Source organism: Vipera ursinii (genome assembly GCF_947247035.1).
Source record: "Vipera ursinii genome assembly, chromosome: 1".
NCBI lineage: Eukaryota > Metazoa > Chordata > Lepidosauria > Squamata > Viperidae > Vipera > Vipera ursinii.
The window spans coordinates 297,188,525-297,214,732 of NC_139512.1; the positions used below are offsets into that span (position 1 = coordinate 297,188,525).

Genomic DNA, 26,208 nt, shown 5'->3' on the forward strand with positions numbered 1-26,208 from the left:
TACATCAGGGCTTTTCAACTTTTTCAGAAATTGTACCACTTTTAGGACATGACAATATTCAAATACCACCAGTGCTTAACAAGGTGTCAAATACTTGATGACTAAAAAAAGGGGGGGGTATTTTGGGTTTCATTGGTTAGATTCATTTATTGTTATAGAAATGGCTAGTTTATAATATTATAGAAAAGTAAAAAAGTTGAGGTTCAATGTTAATGATTCCTTTTACTGCTGCAACAGAGGAAGTCAGGTCAGTGCCTTTTCTTTTCCCCTTCTTCCCCTCACTTTTCCATTTTTCTCTCACCCTTCGCTCGCAAAAGCCCCCCCCACTCACACTTTGCTCACACAAGCTTCCAGTCGCTCTCACTCACTCCTCCATCTTTCAAAGGCACCTTGTTCAGTCTCTCCCCCACTCACTCCGTCTCTTTCAAAGGCCTCTTGCTCACTCACTCACTTACTGCCCCGTCGCTTCCAAATAGCATTTGCTCGTTCACATATTCACTTACTGCCCCGTCGCTTCCAAATGCCATTTGCTCATTCACTCACTCATTTACTGCCCCATCGCTTCCAAATGACATTTGCTCATTCACTCACTCACTTACTGCCCCATCACTTCCAAACACTTCCAAACACCACTTGCTCGCTCGCTCACTTATTGTTTGGAAGTGATGGGGCAGTAAGTGAATGAGTGTTCCGGTGCTGGAGGCCATCAGCTGTTTGGCGCCAGAGATGCCGTGTGGCCCGTGGCCTGGGCATCTTCAGCTGGTGGCAGGGCCGGTGCCAGAGGCCATCAGCTGTTCAGCGCCGGAGACCGCTGCCACGAGGAACACAGCCCTGGGTCGGGGTTCGGAGCAGCTCCGGGTGGGGGCTCAGCACGGGCCGCTGCGTGGCAACTGCAGGGAGAGGAATCCCCATGGCGACTGTGGGGAGGGGAAACTCCACGGCCTGTGGCTCCGAGCCGCAGGGGTGGGGGTATAAAGGATGGGCAGTGACGCCATAGCAAGAGGGGGTTCTTACAGACACCGGCATCACTCCCAGTGACAGCACCTCTGAGTTCCGGCACCTTTTCTTTTTTAGAAAAGAAGCACTGACGGTAAGTAATAGGAATTTGAGCTACTAGGCTGCTTTTCTCATGAAATTATATAATTCAGAAATTCCAAATTCCAAATTGTTCAGCGCATGCGTGCACCAGATTACAATCTTTTCCACCATGAAAAAATAAAATGGTGGTCTAACCCTTAGATTCAAGAATGAAAGAGCAGCATACTCTTAAAGAGCATAACCAGTACTTTCTGGAAATGCACTAAATATATTTGAATGGATTGAACATATTCTTTCAAGACATCATTTCGTATAAAGTTAATAAGTTCTCTAGCCAGGAAGCAAGATGAGCAGCTGATTCAATACAACAATTCTTCCTTGCATAAGAAGAACACTATAGATCCATATGGCAGATCACAAGTTTTGCATCAGCAATATTCCAGGTCTGATCCCTTCTTCAGATAGTGACATAAGAGAGAATGCTGAAGGACTACAGCCAATCAGTATAAATGATGATGTGCTAAAAGTTTGTCTATGGAGATTCTCAGTCATCCAGGTCATGGTTGTTCCAAAGATGCTTTTTCAAGAGGCAAGTGGACTTTCTTGTTTTTCTTTTTCTTTGAAAACATTTCGCTTCTCATCCAAGAAGCTTCTTTAACTCTGACTGGATGGTGGGGAATGGAAGGATTTATATTCCTGGTTATTTGCATTCTCTTAGAGCAGGGGTGTCAAACTCAATTTCATTGAGGGCCGCATCAGCATTGCAGTTGCCCTCAGGGGGCCAGGTGGATATGGCCTGGGTGGGTGTGGCCTAATGGGTGGGTGTGGCTAGAGTGCGTATGGCCTACTGGGTGGGCATGGCAGCTCTACATCGTTCGCATCAAGGGTGCCTATGGGGGACTGGGCAGGAGTGGGACAAATCTGAGGGTCTCTGGCAGAAGGAGGGTCTCTGAGCCAGGGCCAAGGCAGTGGGGGCTGTTCCCTCACTGTTTTCAGGATGGCTTCGCGGGCCTCATGAAACCACTTCACGGGCTGGATCTGGCCCCCGGGCCTTGTGTTTGACATGTCTGTCTTAGAGAGTCGTTGAGGCCACTTAGAGGTTTATCTGTGTCTTCAGGATCACATGATTGGTGCAAATGAATGTGGAGCCTTCTTGGAAATGACTGCTGAAAGGACTATGTTGTAGAATGGAGATAGATGATGTCGTAAAAGTTTGATTACAAATATGGACACCAGGAACTACAGGTGGTCCTTGACTTATAACAGTTCGTTTTGGGACTGTTCAAAGTTATAACAGTACTGAAAAAAGTGACTTATGACCATTTTTCACACTTATGACTATTGTAGCATCCCCATGGTCACGTGATTTACATTTGGATGCTTGACAACTGGTTCACATGTATGACAGTTGCAGTGTTCCGGAGTCATGTGATCCACTTTTTGCGACCTTCTGACAAAAAAAGTCAGTGGGGAAACCAGATTCACTTAGCAACTATGTTACCAATTTAAGAACTGCAGTGATTCACTTAACAAATGTGGCCAGAGAAGTTGTAAAATGGGGCAAAACTCACTTAGCAAATTTCTCACTTAACAGCATGAAGTTTGGGCTCAACTGTGGTTGTAAGTTGAGGACTACCTGTGTTGCTTGTTTGCCTTCTGACAGCTGTTAAAACAAGAAAAATCAAGAAAATAAAATAGTAAGCCTAATTCTACCATGGAGTTTGAGAAGTAGAAGGGCAAGGTTACCCACTCCTGATTTGGAGAATGAAAGATTTTTGCTTTGGGGAGCAATGAAAAAACAGAATTTGTTCCTATCTGTCAGCAGGCACTTTTCTCTTGTTGAGCAAGTTGCTGCTGACTGGGAAAATAACACTCTTTTTCTGCAACGTTGCTGAGAAAATGAGAAGAATTTGATTCCCTGCAAGCAAGCCAGAAACAAAATATTTATCAGTGAGTCCCGCTGACCTTTACAAAGTACCACAACTTATTCCAGAATATGATTCAAATGCTTAGCAGCAGCAGAAAACATTCATAGTAGAGCCTACATTGGCAAACAGAATGCTTCTGTATTCTGCCACTATTTTTGTTATCTAAGGATCTCCTTGGTTTTACAAACTGAAATCACAAACTGCAGAGTCACAGCGGGAACTGAAGTGGTGCTAATCAAATTGGATTCTTAAAAATAATTGTTCCAATTGAAGTACATTAAATAAATACAGTTGATATCTGCAGACAAGTATTCTTAACAATGCATGCCTGCAAGGCTGGTCCTGCTAGGAATCAGCATTAAACCACCCCTTCTAAATTAATTTTTCTGGGTAGCCAAATTTGTAAAATCTAGCTAAGTCATGCTCAAACCATTTAGACTCAATGTAGGCTAGTCTATCTGAACTACAAAGGATCACTAGACAGCAACAGAGAGTTAATTGTAAGTTAAGTCTTTTATGGATCCCTTTGCTACGATGTAGGAGTTGCCTGAATGTCTGGAGTCCATTTATGATAGCCCTAATACATGATATGAAACTGGAAACCGAAGTGGGAACTGGGAGCCATCAGAGTACAGGCCTAATATGGCCAATTATCTGGCCCACTCATCCCACAAAGCCTCCAGTAACATGTCTCCCTCAAAGACCCTGCCTTCCATTTTAGTTCCCCCTTCCCATCACCTTGTATTTTCTGTTTGCTCTGCAATATCAAAATGGATGATGCTTACAGAAGCTTATCCTTCCTATGATTAAGACACCCTCATCTATAAACTGTGGAAGATTGAAAAAGGAAAAGACGGTTGGATTCTATGGCCTAGGAAACAGGAATGAACCAGGGGGAATAACCTCTCCATTTTTGCCAATCCAATGATTTCTGCATTGGCAACTTTCAAACAATCAAACTGATGTATATTTATGTGAACATCACAAGATGGAGCACACAGAAATCAAATCCTACCTATATTATTGGTAGGAGGAGGTGGAAGAATTCAGTTAAAACAACAAATACATGATCAAGGATTGGCTATGCAGCTGATTATGATCTGTTCACATGCAAGTTCCAGGTCAAGCTAAAGCAAAAGTATAAAACCAAATAGCTTTCACAATATGATGTGGGCCTGTTACTCTTCAACTTCTTCATAAATGATCTAGGCAAGAGGTTAGAAGGGGAACTCATCAAATTTGCAGATGACACCAAGCTGGGGGCGGGGATCGCCACCACTTCAGAAGATAAGACTCAAGGTTCAGAAGGATGTTGACAGACTTGAGCGTTGTGACCTATCCAACAAGAGCCAGCTCAGTGAGAATAGTAAGATCCTGCATTTAGGTAGGAAAAAAACCCAAATTGATACAAAATAGGTATGTGAGAGAGATCTAGATGCCATAGTGGAGCACCATTTAAGTATGAACCAGTATGTGCTGCAGTTGCCAAAAAAGCCAATGCATCCTGGGCTGCATCAACAGAGGGATAACATCAAGATCACAAAAAGTGATATTGCTGCCTCATACTGCACTAGCGAGGCCAAACTTGGAATAGTACATCTAGTTCTGGTTACCATGATACAAAAAATATTCTGAGACTTTAGAAAGTATACAGAGAAGAGCAACAAAGATAATAAAGGGTATGGAGGCTAAATCATATGAAGAACAATTAAGGGAGCTAGATATGTCTACCCTATCAAAGAGCAAGGATTAGCAGGACATGTTAACTGTCTTCCAGTACTTGAAGGGCTGGCATAGAGAAAAGAGGATTGGCTTATTCTCCAAAGCTCCAAGGACAAGGAGCAAAGGGTGGAAACTTCTCAAGAGAGATCCAGCTAGAAGTAAGGAGAGTTTTTCTGGTAGTGAGAACAATTAATCAGTGCAATAGCTTGCATCCTGGAACTGTGGGTGCTCCATCACTGGAGATTTTCAAAAAAAGACTGGACAGCCATTTGACCAAGATAGTACAAGGTCTCCTGCCTTGAGCAGGAGTTTGGACTAAAAGATTTCCAAGTTCCCTTGCAGCCCTATGATTCTATCCTGAACATATAGTTCCATTTTCAAGGAGAGTATCAAGAATCAGGTTTTTTTTTGTTTTTTTAAATTCCATTTATATCCCGCCCTTCTCCAAAGACTCAGGGCGGCTTACAAGCTTAGCAGTTTGAAGTGCTGAACTCAAATGACGGGGAACCAAAAGTACTGTGGAATGAAATTAAAGTTGATCAGGTTGTAAATAGGTTGTAAAAGACTAAGATACAGAAGACAACAAGGTGGATACCAGCACAGATGGTAGAAATTGCCAAGAAGAGAAGCCAAACCCAAGAAAGAATTTGGAAGATCGTGGAATTTCAGATTGCTGTTAAAAGAGACAACAATTACTGTACGTCAGTCCTTCACAGCACTACTTTACTGGGACTATTTGTTGTAGTTATCTTGAAAATCTGGCAGTTTCCTGCTGCCTCCACTTATACCAAATACAATTAAGAAAGAATACATTTATTTCTTGTCCTCCCCCACCCTCCACCTTCACAGGGCTGCAGTGAAGTGTACATGAATTGGTCTTGCATGCCATCTTCAAGGTTATCTCCATACTCCTTTTCCCTTATCAAACTCAGCCTCTCTTCTCACATTCAGAAAGACATAGTCCTTATGGGTCTTATGTACAGACTCTTCTCCCCATCTTTGCTTGGCATGTCACCAGACCAGTCTTATACAAACAGAGCTGGATGGAGCTGGAAAGTCTACCTTCCTGTATAGTCTTTGATGGTCTCAGAGCTTGGTTGTTTGCCTAACTAGGTAACATAATCAATAATAGTAAATGTGGGGTTTGCTCCCTGTTTATCTACAGTTGCCTACCCTGCCAGTGTTGATTGGGGCATGATTGTCTCCTTGGTAGTTCCTTGATTAGAACATTGTTTTTCTGCTTGCTTGACTGGTATTAATTTAGGTTTAAAATATTAATTATGAATATATTAATTCCTGCTTATCTGGATATTGGCTACTAGAGAGGTGTGTTTTGGTCTTTCTTTTTTCTCTTTTAGCTTTTTGTCTCTTTTGAATAGTTTGTAAATGTAGTTTATTTCTGTCTATTGATGGCTGATTTGTTTGAATGCCAAGCTTCCAGGAATTCCGCAGCATTTTAGGTTTAGCTTGGTCTAGCATTTATTTATTTATTATTAAATTTGTTTGTCATCCCATTTCGCCACACAGTGACTCTGGGCAGCTTACAACATTAAAGGATGCTCTCAGTTTCCCAGCTGAAACTATGGTTGAGATTAAGACATTTTCAGTTTCTTCTAATTGCTAGTTGTGTGCATGGATGTACTTTGCTTGTCTTCTGCCTATCCTACTTAGTGGCTCTCTTACAGTCCTTACACTGTGTTGTTATCGATGATTCCTGTTTTTTTCTTCTTGGGCTACTAGGTCTTTAAGTTGGATAAGATGTTCTGGAAGGCCTTAGTTGATTTGTGTGCTGTCGTAATAGTGTGATTGTAATTGTCTGTGGATTGTTTCTCGTGTATTTTTTATGTATGGCAATGTTATCCTTTACATAGCTTGTATTGGTTGTGCTGTAGTGGGCTGAGTGGTCAGCCATTGTTTTGCTAAAGATGTTGTGTGGGAATCTATTTTGTTACATGTTGTACAGGCAGTCTGCTTCCTTTTTCGGGTGTTTGCAATGTCCTGTTCTTACGCAGCTACTCTTGTAGAGGTTGAGTAATGGAGCACTTGGTAAGTGTGGGTTACTATATTTTTCAAAGAACTTCCATTTCAATTACTATGGGCATAGTTGTTTAATCACTTTTTAATTTTTGTATCCTGTTTTTTATTATGTATTGCCCTGTTCACCGCCCTGAGTCCTTCGGGAGAAGGGCGGTATACAAATTAAATTATTAAATTAAATTAAATTAATTAATTTGCTGTTTTTCCTTTGTTGATGAGGATATTTAGAAAGGATAGTGTGTTGTCATTTTCTTCTTCCCAAATCTAATGTGATAGAGATCTTTTGTCTGCTTCCCTGTTTTCAACCTTTCATGCCTATTCCTTATGCAGGGGCAAAAATTTTTAGTTTGGTTTCAGGTTCTGCTAGAGTTGAACATGAAAGAACATATTTATAATAGGGTAGCTAGTCAGTAATATGTAAAATTGAAATGGGAGAAAAATTGTGCCAACCTGATCTAATATTTTGCATACATTTTTAAGTAAATCTTTTAGCCTTGAGTTCTTTATTTTTTTCCCTTTAGGTTTGCACTGGTTCTCAAAGCATTCTAAATAAACAATCTTAACATTAAATGATGTGAACCTATGTTTGTCCCTCACTTAGATGTGATCCAATCTGCAATTACTCCTCTCCACTTCAGGAACGCAGATGAAATGAGATGGTATTTTACATTAACTCTCTGACTGAATATATAAGTAGTCCTCAATTTACCACCATTCATTTAGTGACTATTCAAAGTCACAATGGTACTGAAAAAAGTGACCTACAACCAGTCCTCACACTTAAAACCACTGAAGCATCCTCACAGTTACATGATCAAAATTTGGGCATCTGGCAACTGCCATTTATTTATAATAGTTACAGCATGTGATCACCATTTGCAACTCTCCTAGCCAGTTTCTGACAAGCAGGCAATAGGATTCACTGAATGGCCACACGATTCATTTGACAAGTGCAATGATCCACTTAACAACCATGGCAAAAAATGGTTGTATAATTGGGCAGGATTCACTTAACCACCTTGCTTAGTAACAGAAATTCTGGTCCCAATTTTGGCCATAATTAAAGAATTATCTGTAAGCACTTGACCAGTTATATCCTGGTAAATGAATCTTTGATCTTATTTCTTCTATTTCAACTGTAGTAGAGTCCTATGGTCATATAGCCATATGTCCCATAACACCATTCTACTTCAGCACGGCTTCCCAATGTATGTCCGCTCTTAAAAACACTTCAGTGTGTCATCTCCAGGACTCATTTTCCCATCTCACCCAGCATTTCATAAATCCTAATTAATGTCAGTCCACTTTTAGGTTTACAATCCAATGCACCAGTATCTTTAATGGCTATAAGAGTAATCAAATTCATTTTAGCTATTATAATTCCTTTGGCTGTCAGCTAACTCATCCATTGCTCTCTTTTGCCCCAGAATCCCCTGAAATTAATATGACATTTGGAAATTAATGCCGATTATATGTCTCTTCCTTCTTCTCCTGTGACTACTATATCACTGGCTTTACAATCTTCTCTTGCCAGTTCCTTATCAGCAAAGCAAAGCACCGTTTTGTTTGGGTATCTGCATGGATACATGAAGTGCCAGACATCAACTGTAGTGGACAGCAGACTTACCACAATTAATGTTTTGATTTAGTTTCCTTTAACTTAATGTTTCAGGCTATACAATTTTTGCATTATGCAGTTATTTATCCCTATTTTATTTTTCCGTTTCCTTAGCACCTATGTCAGCTGAAGATAATCCTACATGAGAAGAGTCCTGCAGAATCAGGCTAAGGATCTATGCACTCTGTACTGACTAGCCAAAAAATATTCAGGAAGCAGCTTATCATGTGGCATTTGAAATAAACTGCTGGGATTTCAAAGGACATAAAACAGCCATTATATCTAACAGGCACTGATAGCAACTGGTCTCTTTTAAAACCAACACCCAAGTGCCTCAATATCAGAACATAGGCAACTCCATAGTTTTTGCATTTAAAAAAGTCAATTTTAGCCCCTGTAAACTTATTCCATTGAAAAAATTAAATGATATTTTTAAGAATATTATTAATATCTACTGTTAAGATACTTCAAAGAATCATTCTATGTAAAGGACTAGGCTAAATACTTTAAAAATCTCGCAAAATCAATAGTTTACAAATCAAGTCTTACTTCCCTCAGATTAAATCTCTCCCATTTTTTAAAAAAAATCTATTCCCTCTCCTCCCCCCACCCAACTAGATGTACTTGCAAAAGTAATTCATTTGGCTCATCTGGTCTACAAAAACCTATGCCATAATGTAATGGCTAGTATTTAAGATGTTACGGATCATTTTGCTTCTTTATGTTACTCGGGATATACATTTTTTCCCCCTTCTCTCTCTTCTGAGGTCCAGTATTGCAACATTCAATACCACGAAGGCAAACCACACTAGGCGTAAGCAGAGTTGTCAATGATAGGAAATCTAGCATTCGGGGAGCCATCTCCCTCCTTTATTTTTTGCTTGTAATGCTGCAATCAAAAGCACGGAGCAGAGATTTCCGTATTTTCCACACTTGGAAAAGCAGCGCGTTTTTAGGCATAACAACAAAGGAATCGATCCAATCCATTCCGACGGTATTAGGATTAAAAAAAATGATTCTGCGCACGATTTCAGCCTGACTCTTCCGACCACAACCTGTATTTTAAGGAGTCAGTGGAGAAGAAAAACTCTTAGTAAAGCGCGGTGGGAAGTGGGTGGGGGGGAAGAGAGATGACGATGATGAGAAGAGGAAGCCGCCGGTAAGGCAACCACAACAGGAACTCCCCGGGTTTGCTGCGCCGCTTAGTCAGGGAATTCCATGTAGCAGGGGGAGGGGAACCTCTCAAGAGAGACTCTTTACCGCACTCTTACTTCCGGGTTTCCAATCTTACGCGTGCGCAGAATCTTCTCTCTCTCACCCTTGACCCAGTCGCTTCAGGCCACACCATCGACCAATAATAGCGTAGGGGGGTATCCGTTCGTTCCCCCACTACAGTTCTTGACCTTTATTCGCCGCTGAATGCCGTCCATGTTAAACCCCCAAGCAATACGGCTTCTTTAAAAGGAAAGCTCCGCTTCCGCACTAGCCTTCTGCGCGCTCTCCCATCCCTCCCCTTGATTTCTGAGCCGTTGGTTCGCTCCACTTGAAGTCGAGCCTGCGGGCGGACAAGACCACCCTTACTCGCCTGAGGGGGAGGAGCTGAGGGCATTGTTGGGTCAGGGGGCGCGCGCTAACCGTGGGCATGGCGCGCTGTGGGCCCGTCACAACCGCCCGGTAGTCTCCGCCCGTAGCTCAGTGTCACCTCAAGCACCAAAGGGCGCGGCTGCCTCTTTTTCCGCCGCCGTCGTTACCGCCGCCGCCGCCGCCTCCTCTTCTTTCACCCACCCACCTAGCCGTCTCCGTAGTGGTAGCGTCCGACTCCAGCTGACCGGCCTGGAATCCCGGCATCGAGTCCCGGCCTGGATCCTCTGCCTTGAGCTGCCCCTCTCCCCTGCCCTGACCATCGGTGCCGCCGCCGCCGCCGCCGCCATGGGAGACGCCGGCAGCGAGCGCAGCAAAGCCCCCAGCTTGCCGCCCCGTTGCCCCTGCGGGTTCTGGGGGTAAGTACGAGGAATGAGGAGGGGAAGGGAGCTTGCAGGCCTCTTGGAGTTGGGCGCGGGGCGCCTAGGAGGGCTTTGGCCTTTCTCCGGACTCGGAGAATGCGTGGTTCGGGGGAATGACGGCCATAGTTTGGCCCGGCTTGGTGGCGCAGGGTGCGAGGCCGGGGTCGCCTCTTCCTTTGGCCTTCCCAGACTCCACTCCTCTGTCGTGGGGGGCTCTTTGCCAGACCGGCGCCTTGTGGGAGTTGCATGCAGAAGAGGTTGGGGCGGGGAGGGAAGGGAAGGGAAGGGGGGGGAAGTGGGACTCGAAGGCCCAGCCAGCCTTGCCTCTCAACGTGGTGAGGAAGGGCGTAGGAGAGAGAAAAGAGAGAAAGAGAGAGAGAGAGAAAGAAAAAAGCCACTATTGTCTTCTGATCTTCTCCTGTCCTCCTTTCTGTTTGTGTGGCGTTTAACGAATCGATTTCTCCGTGTGTTTTCTTCCTTCGCTTCCTTGTAATTGGCATGTGGGTTGTTCTCGGCTATATTGCAATATGTCAACTTTGTCTTACTTCCCCAGGTGTGACATCTTCTTCTAACCTCCTTCGCTACCGTTTATAGAAATGGACAGAACTTTCTCGAGAGGGAGGAGTGTGAATTCTTTGCAGCTAATTGTTTTTGGCTTTCTTTTTTTTTTCTTAACCCCCCAAACTCAAAAGTTAATGGGTTGGTTCAATTCTGGGTTTCTCAGCTGAATACAGTAAGCACAAGAACGATGACACTGGTATATATATAAAAAAGTGTTCCTTTCTTGATTAAAGGACCCTTCCAGTTAAAGGCTTTTTTGAACTATATAGGATAAAGAGGGAAGACTAATATATGTATACTACGATGAAAATCCAGGTTTCTATTTTTACCCTTAAAAAAAAAACTTTGAGCAAAACTGATTAGAAATACTTGGCAAAACTTTTAAAAGCTCCCTTTAGGAGTTGTCTATGAATCTTGGATAGCTAACCAATATGGTTGTCATAGCAATATGATTTATCATTGAATTATTGTTCAAATAGTAAAAAGTTATGCATTCAATTTCATATATGAATGACAGTGCAGGTATTGAATACACTGCACTGGTTTGTATATCATAAGCCAGAATTGTAGCTGAAACTGCTAAAAACAACTTAGAATTTTCTCTGGCTTGTTTAATGCTCTGTTTGTATTGGGTTTCTTGGATTATATTTCTCATAATACAACAGAATCTGAACAGTCTTAGATTTGTTCTTGGTTTAGAAAAGCAACAAACTAGGATCACAGTTTGAAGAGATGCTAAGTAAAATGTGCTTGTTTAGGTATGTCTGCCAGCAGTTTCTGAACATAATGATAAAGTAACTATTTGAGTTACATAAATACAGGGAATTTTTAAACTTGTCTCTTCAAGAAATGCTAACTATATTACTCAGAAAATTTATCTCATTTTGTTAAATGAAAATTTGAGTTAGTATTAGAGACTTACAGCTGTACAAGTAGCTTTTGTTTAGGTTTAAATAGAAAGTGTTAATAGGCTTAACTGGTTTTCTGTCAACAATATTCTTCATATCTGCATCCCTGTTACTGTGTTGAGTATTTTCATTTTCATGTAGGCTTTCTGAAACAGTAAATTTTCTAAATTTCGCATTCATTGCAACATTAGTAACTCCAATCCAAACAACTACAAAATGAGGGATAATTGTGCATTCTGACTAAGATGTTAGGGTTACCATATATTATAGGAAATTGAAATGATAAGCTATCTTTTAAAGTAGGTGGATGTTTTCACAATCAGCATGGAAACTTCAAAGAAAAGTAGTGTTTTTGGATTTGGTATATTTGTAAAGTTTGCATTGCATTGACTGAAATTTTATGTTCCTGCATTAGGTTATTGCTAGCATTGTCAAGAATTTATATTCTTGGATTTGAAATTAATGATTAAAATGTTTTTGCTGGCAATAAGGAATTGTAAGAGGACATTCACTAATTTGTAAAACATTTATAAAATTTCATCAGGTTACGCTGTAGAAGCCATATTTAATAGTGTTCTGAATGTTTTCTATAGATTTGAGAGAATTATTAATTTGGCTTTCTTTCATAAACAACTGTGTTTAGTGGTTTATTACTATACCAAATTCTTGATAAAAACTTAAAAATAGTTTTATGATCTATACAACTGAATCTTCAATTCACAAGTTTTTCTTGAGACCATTACCCATCCTTATTTGTTTTAATTTGCGTCCCTTTCATTTTCAAATAATACAATTTTGTATGTTTTTGTCGGTATATTAACTGAATGATTCTGGGATTTTCTATTGTCTTTGTAATAGAATAAGCTTTAATCCCACAATGCATTTATTCAGAAATCAACCTAAGTGTATGTGAAAAGAAAATGGCTAGCACCTGTTACATCTCTCCCTAGCAAAGTGTGGCTGTAAAGCAGGGGTGTCAAACTCAATTTCATTGAGGGCCGCATCAGCATTGCGGTTGCCCTCAGGGGGCCGGGTGGGCGTGGTCTGGGTGGGCGTGGCCTACTGGGTGGGCGTGGCTAGAGTGTGTATGGCCTACTGGGTGGGCGTGGCCAGCTCTACATCGTTCGCATCAAGGGTGCCTATGGGGGCCTGGGCAGGAGTGGGACAGATCTGAGGGTCTCTGGCAGGAGGAGGGTCTCTGGGCCAGGGCCAAGGCAGCGGGGGCCGTTCCCTCACTGTTTCCAGGATGGCTTTGCGGGCCGCATGAAACCACTTCGCGGGCCGGATCCGGCCCCCGGGCCTTGTGTTTGACATGTCTGCTGTAAAAGCTGAGTATAGAGGTAAGGTGTGTGTGTGTGTGTGTGTGTGAGAGAGAGAGAGAGAGAGAGAGAGAGAAGATGGTTTGTGTTAGTTTGTAAATAGGGCAAATTTATTGTTACTGTTCTCAAATAGGGTTCACAAGTAGTAGTGGAGGAACAGACGCTGTAGTAGACTAAGAAAAGAGTGGTATAGTGAGTCCAAGCCTTTGGGTATTTGTGAATGTGTTGCCTGGTGGCCAGGTAGGGTTATGTTGGCTTTTCTTGGAGGCTTGGGGCCCACTAACCTGGGAATACATAAAAGAACTCACAATATTATGCGTAATAAATGTCTTCACGGTTATATATGTATAGTAGATTTCTGGTCAAATTACTAGCATAGTTTTTTTTTAGTTTTTTAAATCTCACTTTAAAATCAAGGAATCCAATAAAAGAATGTACTTCTGTTGGAATATACCATGCAGGTAGTCCTCGCTTTATGATCACTCATTTAGTGCCCGTTCAAAATTACAACAGGGCTGAAAAAATGACTTAAGACCAATCTTCACATTTTGACCTTTGTAGCATTCCCACAGTCACATGATCATGATCTGAGCAAATTTATGACTGTTGATGGATCACATGATTGCCATTTCCAACCTTCCCAGGTGGTTTCTGACAACCATGTCAGTGGAGAAACTGGCAGGGGAAATCTCAAATTGTGATCAAGTGATGTCTCATCAACAGTGACAAAAAAGGTAAAATTGGATGCCTACCTTAATAACTGCATCATCTAACAATGAATTTTGCAGTCCTAATTACCTGTATTCCAATAGAAGCCCAAGGAATATATGGTTCAGGTCAAACACTGTGAAAATAACCCAAAGTGAGCTTTGTTTATCAGTACTATCATTCAACACATATTCTTGGGGATGAGAGACTTCATGGGGAAAGAGTAGGAAGAATTCCTAAATAAAGTTAGGCATTTCTAATCACTGCGATTTTCTCCATCTTGAAGTAGGCTAACTGACTTGTTTATATTTGTATGTTCAGAGGACTTGAGACAGAACACAAACTCCCTTGGCACCACTTACAAATGCCTTAGATCCAGATACACAAAGATGCTTTTCCTGTGATAGATAACATAATTGCCAATATTTGAAGATTGGCAACTTTTACAGATCGAGATCTATTTTCTAATTTCCATATGGAAAAAATGCTGCTGAAAAATTATTCAAACACAATTTTAAAAGATGTTCAAGGCAACTCGCAGCCTTCCATCCTTCCGAGGTAGGTAAAATGAGGACCCAGATTGTTGGGGGCAATTAAGCTGACTTTGTAATAATGCCGCTTGGGGGTTGTGTGAAAGCCCTAATAAGCAGGCATATACATAGAATGGAGGCTACTGCTAAGTTTGTAAGCCGCCCTGAGTCTTCGGAGAAGGGCGGGATATAAATGGAATTAAAATAAATAAAATAAATAAATATTCAGCTAAAAAAATCATATAAAGACTTGTTAACTGTTTGCTGTCATAAGTCATTCCTTGTGTATTTGCATTTATTTATACACAATTATGTTTGCCTAATGGTCTTTTTATCAACTTGATTGTTAGTAGATATTTTTTCTTGTGTGTAAGTATATCCATGATTATACATATAATGTGTACATATGTGTGTGTATTGTAAGATATACTGCTCAAAAAAAGGGAACACAAGATAAGGCATCCTATTATTAAATACAGTACATTGTGTTGTTTAAGTGTTCCCTTTATTTTTTTGAGCAGTGTGTGTATACACACATAAACACACGTATTATATGCATTTATAAACCATAAATATTGAAAGAGATATATGTACAGTTAACAAAACTATCACAATTGACCCACAGGTTTTTGGCATTTATGTTTATAAATCTTTGGGGAGCTGGGAGATTAATAGAAGTTTTAATTTCTTCTCCTAATTTATTTTCATTAAAATTTGTGTATTTAGCTATCAAAGACTCACATTTGATAATGCAACTGAAATTGCAGTTATATTTGCTATAAGTGCTTCCCAAAGTTATCCTTTTCAAACTTAAGAATGGTGTATTCTATGCTATAGTATGTATATAGTTTACCCATAGTATATTAGTATATATAATATAATAATGTGTGTTTGTATGCATGCTTATGTGTATACATATTAGAATAGTATAAATTCCTGATGAATATTCTGTGATGCACCCATCAGGTATCTAGTCTCTATATTATCTCCAAAGTCAGCCCAACATAGAACACATTATAATAAGTAAGCAACATATAAATTACCATTGGTAAGACCTGCTGGTCTTAAGTAGTTATAACTGGTATTATATACCAGAGAAAGCTGGGTGAAGCTCTTCCAGCAAAGCTTATACCTACTACTTTAGTTGGAATCAAAACTTCAGGGTAATTTTCAAGTCATGAACTATCTTCTTTATGGGAAGGGTGTACTCATTGAGAATAATTACTGAATTGCCCTGCTGTTCATTGACAATTAGTAGCTTCATTTGGTAGCATTTAATTTGAGTTAATTTCACCCTATCCATCCCCTCTCAGCCTCCAAACACTGATTCACGTCTTCTTTGGCACCTTTGGCTTGAAACCTTCCACTCATAAGGTGAATCATTCTTAAATGATGCTTCCTTCCCTTACAGTCAGACCTGAAGGGTACCATCGGAGCAGGAGGGGTGCAGTCCCCCTATCCAGGTCCTAATGTTAATTAATACAGAGACTTAATATTATTTTAGCTCCATCCAAGACCTGAATCCTCACTGAAAATTGTATGATTTGCTGCATTCCCCATAAAGGAAAGGACTGGCCAAAAGTTATCAAGCATGGACAGATCAAGGGAAAACTTCACTAAGCCTAAATGGGACCCTGTGCCAGCCTTTGCTGTGTTCGTTGCTCTGAAGATCTTTTCAGTCACTTCATTTCTCTTAGCTCTTTGGTAATCCAAGAGGTCACATGGAAGTGGGCAGAAGGCTGGCTGGAGCAATCTCACCCAAGCTTCTGGTTATTTTTGTCTTCTGTAGAACAACTAGACAAGAAACAGTATTAAACTGTTAAGTTTAGTAGTTTTGCAGATATTTAGGGTTTCCACGATCTGTAATATGACATGAAAGTGATCTAACCATTTCAAAGGAAGATGCTAATACTCTCCATATTGAGATCATGTCTCAGCTGTTTCAAAATAAGGGCCAGAACAAGTGCATGACCATCTTCATGTACTGGGGCAGAAATTCCTTACGGCAAACCTATTGTTATCACAAAACTCATAAGCTTCACCAGAACTCTCACCTCGTGCATGGAAAATGAAGTCACCCAACACTGCAAAACCTGGGAACTCCCAGCACCTGGCTTGAGACAAGACCCAGGAGTACATGGAGGGTCGTTACTAGCTACACAATTGGTGCATTAGCAGCAGCCCTTGTTTGTTAGTATGGCACACCTCCATACATAGACATTTCATCCAATCACTTCTAGGACAGTGCTCCTTGAGGCTTCCAAGCAATTGCAATTACTCCTTCTTCCTAAACCTTAAACCCCACTTGGCAGATTTCCTAGAGGGCTCTGTAATTGCAGCTATTCAGGAAGGTGTCAGTAATACCTGATCATGCATTATGAGGTAACTGGCTTAGAAGAAAGCACCTGTACAAGTGTGCATGTCCCCCTTCTCCTGCAACAGCTGACCTGGTGTCCCCACTATACCTTTGGCCTCATCATATTTTCAGTTGGGACCCTCATTTACTTCACCCAATGGATCAAGCCATGCCTCAAACCCATAAATGTCCCAGCCCACCATGCATTAGGGAAGACAGATAATGAGGGATGGGAAATATATAATGAGAATTGAGTATCGGATACGAACTTAAGTTTTCGAAAGAAATGGAAAGAATCAACACAGTGATGTTATATTACATATTAAGCTAGACCTGGAAGAAGATATTTTATTTTGGACCAATTTAAAGCCTTTGGTTTGGCACTATTACATTTGTAACAAGAGCTTGTAGGCCTTCCTAAATATTAAATCAAATGTGTCTTTTGAAAAGTAGTACTTGGAAGTTCTAAGGGCAATATTAATATAATTTATGGTGATGATGTTAACTCCAGTTAACAAATTCTAAGTCGTAATAAAAGCTGGAAAAGAGTTACTAAATGTTATATTTACTTATCTGGTAACAAACTCCTGAAAACTAGGGATAGAATTCATGTATCTATTCTTAATACTGTAAAAGCTCTGGGAATGACCTGCATTTTATTTCATTAAGTTGGATAGCATTTTTGCTGGCCAAGTTGAACAATATACAAGCCTTTCTGGTCTTGCTGAACTATACATTCCAGCATTTTCAACCAATAGTAAAAGATACTTTATCTGACCCAGAAAGCAACAATCCAGACAGTAAGGATGTTAGTCTATTTTTTGTTCTCTCTACACTTCCACTACAGAAGCTGCACTTATTACCAGTTGGCTTCTAAATGCAGTTCATAGTACTGATTTTCTTTTCATTTTTTTATCCTTTATGGCTTAGGACCAGGTTATCCGCAAGATTGCTTTTAAATCATGTGGAGTCTGCCTGTTTAGTTTCCTGAGCTATACCTGGGCAAGGAATCTAAAACTAATCTTTTACAGTAACTATCCTATTGTGGAATATTTTTCTCTACAATAAGGATGGCCAATCTCTGTTACTATTTTGGAAGGCTAGAAGACGTTTACTAGAAGAGGCAAAGTATTTGGAACATAAAACTAGTTATTATTCCTAAAGGAGCAGAGATAATGAGAGGAAGAGTTTATTGTGTTACTGGTTTTTTGGGGTTAAACCCCTCATGTCAGGTGCAAGCAACCAGTTCCACAGGTGAAGGGGTTCAAGCTGACTATTGTATTCTGCCTATAATACAAGATAAGGCCCTGAGTCTCTTGTACCTGCGCATAACTCAACGTTTATTCCCTGCTTGATTCCTTTTCCTTACCCGGCTAGCAGTTTCCCAGCAACTCAGAATCAACTGAGTGGATCATCATAAGAAGACGAATAATTAAAAGAAAATATGAAGATTTACGGTTCAGCCACATTTAGTGGACCATGAATTTCCATACTTCGGGATGAATAGATAGCGTACGTTTATTTGAGAACTTAGCCCAATTTGTTTCAGGATTATCAGTTCTAAGAAATTCCCTTTTAACTTCTTTGTATATGAATTCACTGTACTCTTAATAGGACTAACTTATAATTCTGCTAATGCTGTAAAAAGAATAGCTAATTTAAAAGTACTCCACTGTCAGCACAAGCTGTTAGTGTTTGCCATTTGCTCACTTGCTCTTTTCCCAAATAAATGATGAAAACAATTATTGATTTCTTAACTCTTGGAACAGTACTTGGTTGCCTAAGTCTATTTATCTAGGGAACTTGTTCCCTTTATATATAAACCTGGAATTAACACTTATAAAAGTAAGGTCTCTTCTAACGATGAAGTAATAAACTTAAGAAAAAGCTAATTTGTAAGATGGGTTTGAATTTGTTCTCTAATAGTATTGTATACTATAATACATGGCCAGGTCAGAGGTTTGATTGTCTTAGTTTCTTGCTGGTGGACCACGAGATTGTAGACCAGACATGTCAAATTGCGACTCACGGCTGGCAATGGGGTGGGTGCAGTTTCCATGTGACGCTTCCGGCCCATGGGCCGGCAGTTTGACACCCCTGTTGTAGACCATGCAGTATAGTGCAATCAGAGCTATGATCAAACAAGCAATTCCTCCATTGAGGTGACATTGAGCCTTATCTATCTGTTGTTGTTGTTAGCTGTGAAGTCGTGTCCGACCCATCGTGGCCCCATGGACAATGTTCCTCCAGGCCTTCCTGTCCTCTACCATCTTCTGGAGTCCATTTAAGGTCACGCCTACTGCTTCAGTGACTCCATCCAGCCACCTCATTCTCTGTCGTCCCCTTCTTCTCTTGCCCTCAATCTTTCCCAGCATTAGGCTCTTCTCCAGTGAGTCCTTCCTTCTCATTAGGTGGCCAAAGTATTTGAGTTTCAACTTCAGGATCTGGCCTTCTAAAGAGCAGTCAGGGTTGATCTCCTCTAGGAGTGACCAGTTTGATCACCTTGCAGTCCAAGGAACTCACAGGAGTCTTCTCCAGCACTATAGTTCAAAGGCCTCAATTCTTTGGCCCTAAGCCTTTCTTATGGTCCAGCTTTCACAGCCATACATTGCAACTGGGAAGACCATAGCCTTGACTATACACACTTTTGTTGGCAAGGTGATGTCTCTGCTTTTTAGTGTGCTGTCTAGATTTGCCATGGCTTTCCTCCCCAGGAGCAAGCGTCTTTTAATTTCTTGGCTGCAGTCCCCACCTGCAGTGATCTTGGCACCCAGGAAAACAAAATCTGTCACTACCTCCATTTCTTCCCCATCTATTTGCCAGGAATTGAGAGGGCCGGATGCCATGATCTTGGTTTTCTTAATGTTAAGTTTCAACCCAACTTTTGCATTCTCCTCCTTCACCCGCAACAAGAGGCTCTTTAGTTCCTCTTCACTTTCTGCCATTAGAGTGGTATCATCTGCATATCTTAGGTTGTTGATATTTCTTCCGGCAATCTTAATTCCAACTTTTGATTCATCTAGCCCTGCCTTTCTCGTGATGTGCTCTTCATATAAGTTAAATAGGCAGGGCGACAGTATACAGCCTTGCCAGACTCCTTTCCCAATTTTGAACCAATCAGTGGTTCTGTGTCCAGTTCTCACTGTTGCTTCTTGACCCGCATATAGGTTTCTCAAGAGACAAATGAGATAGATAGGTTCTCAAGAGAACCTATCTATCTAGGTTCTCATAATTTAATATATTCTATAAGCTTTTTCTCTTTTTTTCTTTTACTTTTCCCTTCCTCCCTCTTTTTTTTCTTTTACACATACTATTCTGTGTTTTATTTAGCTGTTTCTTGATTGTAGTTGGTTGAAAATTGTCATAATCCCAACAAACCTTAGCAGGGCTTCAATAAATGTAGGAAGTCATCAGTTAACATTGGCAATTGGGACTGGAATTGCTGTCACTAAGCAATACAATAGTCGTAAGTCAGAAAAATGGTCATAAGTCACTTTTTTTTAGTGCCGTTGTAACTTCAAATGGCCATTAAATCAGCTATTGTAAGTCAAGGACTACCTGTTCTGCAAAATTTGAGATTTGAAATTTGAAACCTGCAATCAGCTTTGAAGAAGGCAATTTTTTTACAACTCAAGTGCTGCAAAGATTCATGAATCCCTCTTTTTTATTGTTTGGTGGGTAGGGCATTTACTTTGTGAAAAAAACAATCTGCAAATTATAGAATAATAAAATAGGTTTTGTTGATTTTAGGTGGAATGAAAGGAGACTTGCTGGGAGTATTACTTTAAACAAACATTTAATGATTCTTAAAATTTTAAATATTTATGTCCTTAAAGTCTTGAAACATCTTTTGTTAACCTATAGCAAGAATTTTGATACAGAGATGGTATTTAAAATCTTCCATTAATTTCCCTTTGATATTTGGGAATGAATTAATGAATTGATAAGATCAGGTCTATTTAGCACTGGGGTGGAAGGGAGCCTTAGGGAATAGCAGGACTGTAGATTATAGCTGCAAAGTTGAAGAAAGTAATTGAAGCCACTTCCATACTGTTAGCAGGAAAATTGCATGTTGTGTCGATGTAACATTAGAGGTTGAACTCTATCTGAAGGCAAGTTTATGTTTTAATGGAAGAGTCATTCAACATTATTAAACCTTGTTGAGCAAAGCCTAAATGTGTTTGAAATCTTTCTGATAAATGGTTTCCTATGGTTAAAAGATAAACCTGTTAGTTAGTTATTTTCATTCCATTCCAATGGTATTTTAGTGAAGAAAGAAAAACAATGTAAGAATCTGTGCACAGCACACAAAGTTTCAAATCACTCACTTATTCTTTTAGTTTTGATCAGTCTAGGGCAGGCATGTCAAACTGCCGGCCTGCGGGCCGAATGCGTCATGCCAAAATCGCGCCCACCCCATTGCCATATTGGGAAAAAGTCCCAATATGTCGCATGATGTCACGTGACATCGTGAGTTTGACATGCCTAGTGTAGGGATTCTCATGTGTTCTGTGAAATCCTGCCTATATTCCCATCCTGTAATTCAACCCAGAAATGTAGGGTAGTGCTTTTTATGTTTCAAGTCATTCTCTACTATGCCTGGTTTTCAAAATAGCTAACATTCTCTTTGCATGTCAGATGAAATAATTTCCTTAAATCTTGCGTTTCAGAAATGGTTACTTGATTTCCAGGGTGCCCTTTCTGTCTGTTCATTTATAACCAGAAATTCATGTTTGTAAGGAAAAGGCTGATTAATTTATTATTTGCCATCAAACTGTCTTCAACTTCCAATGACCACATAGATAGATTTTCTCCATGACAGTTTATCCCTAACCTGGTTTTTCGGGTCTTCCAATGATGAAGACCATGACAGTTTATCCCTAACCTGGTTTTTCGGGTCTTCCATCACCATTATGATTAAGTATATCCACCTTGCTACTTTTGGGCCTCCTTTTTCTCTTTTCCCAGTACTAGGCACTTTTATTTTAATATAATTGCAGGTAGTCCTCAACTTACAACCATATGTTTAGTGACCATTCAAAGTTACACAGCACTGAAAAAAGTGACCATTTTTCACACTGTTGCAGCATCTTCATGGTCACATGATCAAAATTCAGAACTCATATTTATGAGAGTTACATATGATAGAGTCATATGATTATTTTTCGCCACCTTCTAACAAGAAAACTCAATGGGAAAGCCAAATTCACTTAACAATGTTACTAATTTAACACTACAGTGATTCACTTAACGGTGGCAATAAAGGTTGTAAATGGGGCAAAACTCACTTAAAAACTGTTTCACTTAGCAACACACATTTTGGGCTCTATTCATAAGTCAAGGACTACCTGGTACGAAATAAGTTATAAATTTGTACATCATTACTTGCAGTGGACAACATTTTCTGGGGTTCCCCAAGTATTGTAACTTGATTAATTGGATTTTTTTTTAGTTTCTTTGAGTTAAATATTTCCATATATTGAGAATTTTCTTGAAAGCCTATCAATTTTTAACAAGGTGTCAAGTAATGGCATTTAAGAAGCAAAAGCCCAAAGCTTTCTGAATGGATGCAGAAGTATTTGCTGGTAAAGCAAAGTATTAAAGTGTATTCATTTGAGACATTTTATATCTTGCTAGTTATAATATTCATTGCTATTTTTTAGGTTTATGACAGCATATTTTATTTATTTATTTATTTATTTATTTATTTATTTATTTATTTATTTATTTATTTAATTTATATACCGCCCTTCTCTCAAGAGACTCAGGGCGGTTAACAGGGCAATACGTAAAAGACAGATACAAAAGTTAAAATTATTAAAACATGATTAAACAATGCCCATAGTACAAATAGTACAAATTTAAAATTAAAGTCATAATAACAAACCCACCCCATCCCATCAGGCCAGGCTCGCTTCCTTAAAGAGATGGGTTTTAAGGTCGCGCCGGAAGGAGCGGAGGTCGGGCGCCATCCGGAGCTCTACCGGAAGATGGTTCCATAAGTCCGGTGCACCCACAGAGAACGCTCTCCCCCTGGGGGCCACCAGTCGGCATTCTTTGACCGGCGGCACCCTGAGGAGGCCCTCTCTGTGGGAGCGTACTGGGCGGAGGGAAGTTGACGCCGGCTGCAGGTGCTCCCCAAGGTATTCTGGACCCATGCCATGGAGGGCTTTGTAGGTCATTACCAACACCTTGAACCTCACCCGGAAGACAACTGGCAACCAATGCAGCTCGCGGAGCAAAGGTGTAACACGGGAGTATCGGGAGACCCCCGACACAACTCTCGCGGCTGCATTCTGTGCCAGCTGGAGCCTCCGAGTGGTCTTCAAGGGTAGCCCCATGTAGAGAGCGTTGCAGTAATCAAGACGAGAGGTCACGAGCGCATGAGTGACCGTGCGCAAGGCATCCCGGTCTAGATAGGGCCGCAACTGGCGCACCAGGCGAACCTGGGCGAACGCCCCCCTAGTTACAGCTACAATATGGTCTTCTAAAGAGAGCTGTGAATCTAGGAGGACTCCCAAGTTGCGAGCCCTATCTACAGGAGGTAATGACTCACCCCCCATAATGAGGGGTGGGATATCCTGAATATCCCGGGATGCCGGTACGCACAGCCACTCCGTCTTGTCGGGGTTGAGACGAAGCCTGTTCCTCCCCATCCAGACCCGGACCGCCTCCAGGCACCGGGACATCACGTCGAGGGCATCACTGGGGTGGTTTGGGGTCGAAATGAAAAGTTGGGTATCATCAGCATACTGATGATACCCAACTCCAAAACCACGAATGATCTCACCCAGCGGCTTCATGTAGATGTTGAACAGAAGGGGCGAGAGGACCGACCCCTGAGGGACTCCACAAGCGAGAGGCCTCGCGGTCGACCTCTGCCCCCCCGTCAACACCGACTGCGAACGTCCCAGGAGATAGGAGGAGAACCACTGAAGAACCGTGCCTCCCACTCCCAATCCCCTGAGACGCCGCAGCAAGATACCATGGTCGATGGTATCGAAAGCCGCTGAGAGGTCTAATAGGACTAGAACAGAGGAGTATCCTCTGTCCCGAGCCCTCCAGAGATCATTCACCAGCGCGACCAATGCCGTCTCCGTCTTGTTCTGTGTTTGATGTCTTCAGTAATTGCTTTAGAGATGAAAAGAAAAGTCAGTATGTAAATATTTTGATTAAGTTGATTTACTCTGGATGCGATTCTATATTTAAGATTAAATATTTGCTATTCTTGACAAACTAATTCTATAGTTTTAGAGTAGCTCACAGAATACATTGTCTATAATAATTTAAATAAAATATACAGATATACATTAAAATATTATAGATTCTCTCAACTTGAAATAATTCAATATAAATTTGAATTAAAACACTGGCTAATGTGGAGATGTGTTGGTCCCAATGTTCAGTGCCTCTTTTTTAAAAAAATTATCAATCTAGAATATATCTATATTGACAAACCCCTGTACAACCAATTAATAATATAATGGCAATTATTGTAATGTGTCCAATGCAATTCCATCTTGTGAGTTGGCAAGTTGTATGCGTGTTTGTATTTGCACATCTTGAGTTTCCTCCCCAGTCATAATTATGCCCTCCTTCCCAATATTATAATATCATATAGCCTTCTATAAGTGCTACAGTGCTACAGCGTTTTCAGGCAGCCCTGTCAAGTAATTGACAGACCTACAGAAAACCACTAGCACTATACTATATCACCAGTATGCATGCAGCTGGAGCAATTTGTTCCTCAATATGATAGCATTCCTTGTAGTCTGGAAGTTGAGGTAGAGAGGGTTTGAAGAGCATTTGTGGGAATCTGTTTAGGATCATAGGTGGGTCATGGCTTGCTACACATAAGTTTAAATAGGAATGAATAATTGGATTTGGTTCAGTGTCTGGCTTCAGCTTCCTACCCAATCTGAAGAGGAGCGGGTTTAAAAGAGAAGCTTCCCACGTTGCTGACACCAATTTTGCTGTGCAGGAGGAAAAGAACCATTGTTCCTCATGTCTTCCTACATGAAATGAGAGAGATATACTAGACAAACAAAGGGCTTAAGTTGTGGGAACTCTCTTAAATGAACCCCCTTCACTTCTGATCTTTCTGTATAAAGTGGAATTGAAGTGCAGAAGTGATGACACAATTAGTTTCTACTTTGTTAGGACTTTGCTTTCTGTTTTGACAATAAGATTAGGTATTAGTGCAGCAGAATGGAGTATCTAAAAGTAGTGGGAAAACGTAGATCTGATCCAACAATACTGTTTATGTTCTGCTGTTATGTTTTTCTGTTCTTTTATTTGTATCCCAAGTTTTACTTTTATAACTCTTTCAGAAGTGCATATTTTATGTTGCTTATTGATGCACTATTGCAGTATATATTGTGACATTGAGTTAAGTTTCATAAGAATAGCAGAAATAGTTTGCTAAAATATCAGACCTTTAGAAAAAAGCACATATACAACAAATCAATAAAAGAAGCAGCTGAAAATTATCTATGTAAAACAGATGGTAAGCTTTGAATTCTTATCACTTCTGTAATTACTGCTGTACAGTGTACTAGTATTTTACCAAAGTTATACAGTAGTTGGCATTGCTTTGCCAGAATGTAATCTCACTGGTTATTTATCTGCAGAGGTATCTTTTTTTTAAAAAAAAATCAATGTGTAATTTAGGTGAGATCACAGAAAAGAATGTTAGATAGTCAATACTTCCCACCTTGTTTTAATGACTTGTAAGGTGGTTTAACATAAAGAGAAGAGCAGTTATAAGGAAACCATTTTCCTAGTAAGCTGAGTAAAATAAAGAATCTAGAAGATGGGACTCCAAATAATTGCCAAGTTATTGATGAAAGTTGTTCCCTAACAAAGACATTTGTTTTATCAAACTATTAAATGGAACAGTAAGTGAATTAAATATGTTTTACTTCAATACTTTATATGTCAGTTCTTGTTTCCATTTTTTAAAAAAATTAACTTTTATTTAGCAAGGCATTTGAATTGAATTGCTGTGGAGGTGGAACCAATGAGTTCTACAGTATTTATTACACATGAAGAAAATTTTAGGTGCATATTATAGCATATTCCAAAATATAAGGGAATTGATTTCGGAATTGTTTTTGAAAGACTGATGCAGTTGTTCAGACATAAATGTAACTCCTAGTGCAATCTTGGCATAGATTTAAAGAGAGATTTCAAATATGGTGGTTTCTAATTTTATATCCCACTTTGTGAAGTAGATTTAGCTCTAATTAGACTCTTATCCTCCAAGACGAAATATTAAGTCTCAAAATAGTTTTTTGGATATTGTTGTTATATCCAAATTTACATTGCACAAATAACCAGGAAAGTTTAGAATTTTGCTTTATCTGAATATTCCAACTATTTATGTTTATTTAATTCTGTTTGAAAATTATCTAGGATTTTTGTGATTTACAGCACATTTTGACATAAAATGCAGTTGGGGTATGATTCATCTTTAAATTT

The 26,208-nt window shown here is 40.1% G+C and overlaps 1 protein-coding gene across 3 annotated transcripts in view; it reads left to right on the forward strand.

Annotated features, from left to right (window-relative positions):
• Positions 1–9,217: 9,217 nt before the first annotated feature.
• Positions 9,218–26,208, forward strand: part of ZFAND3 (zinc finger AN1-type containing 3) — a 117,726-nt gene continuing 100,735 nt past the window's right edge. For 2 of the 3 annotated variants that reach the window (XM_083349349.1, XM_083349350.1), the window contains exon 1: positions 9,218–10,343. In XM_083349349.1, the coding sequence (XP_083205475.1) occupies positions 10,273–10,343 (71 nt within the window). In that variant the 5' untranslated portion in view covers positions 9,218–10,272. The remainder of the gene's footprint in view (positions 10,344–26,208) is intronic. The other variant, XM_083349351.1, reaches the window with a different exon arrangement.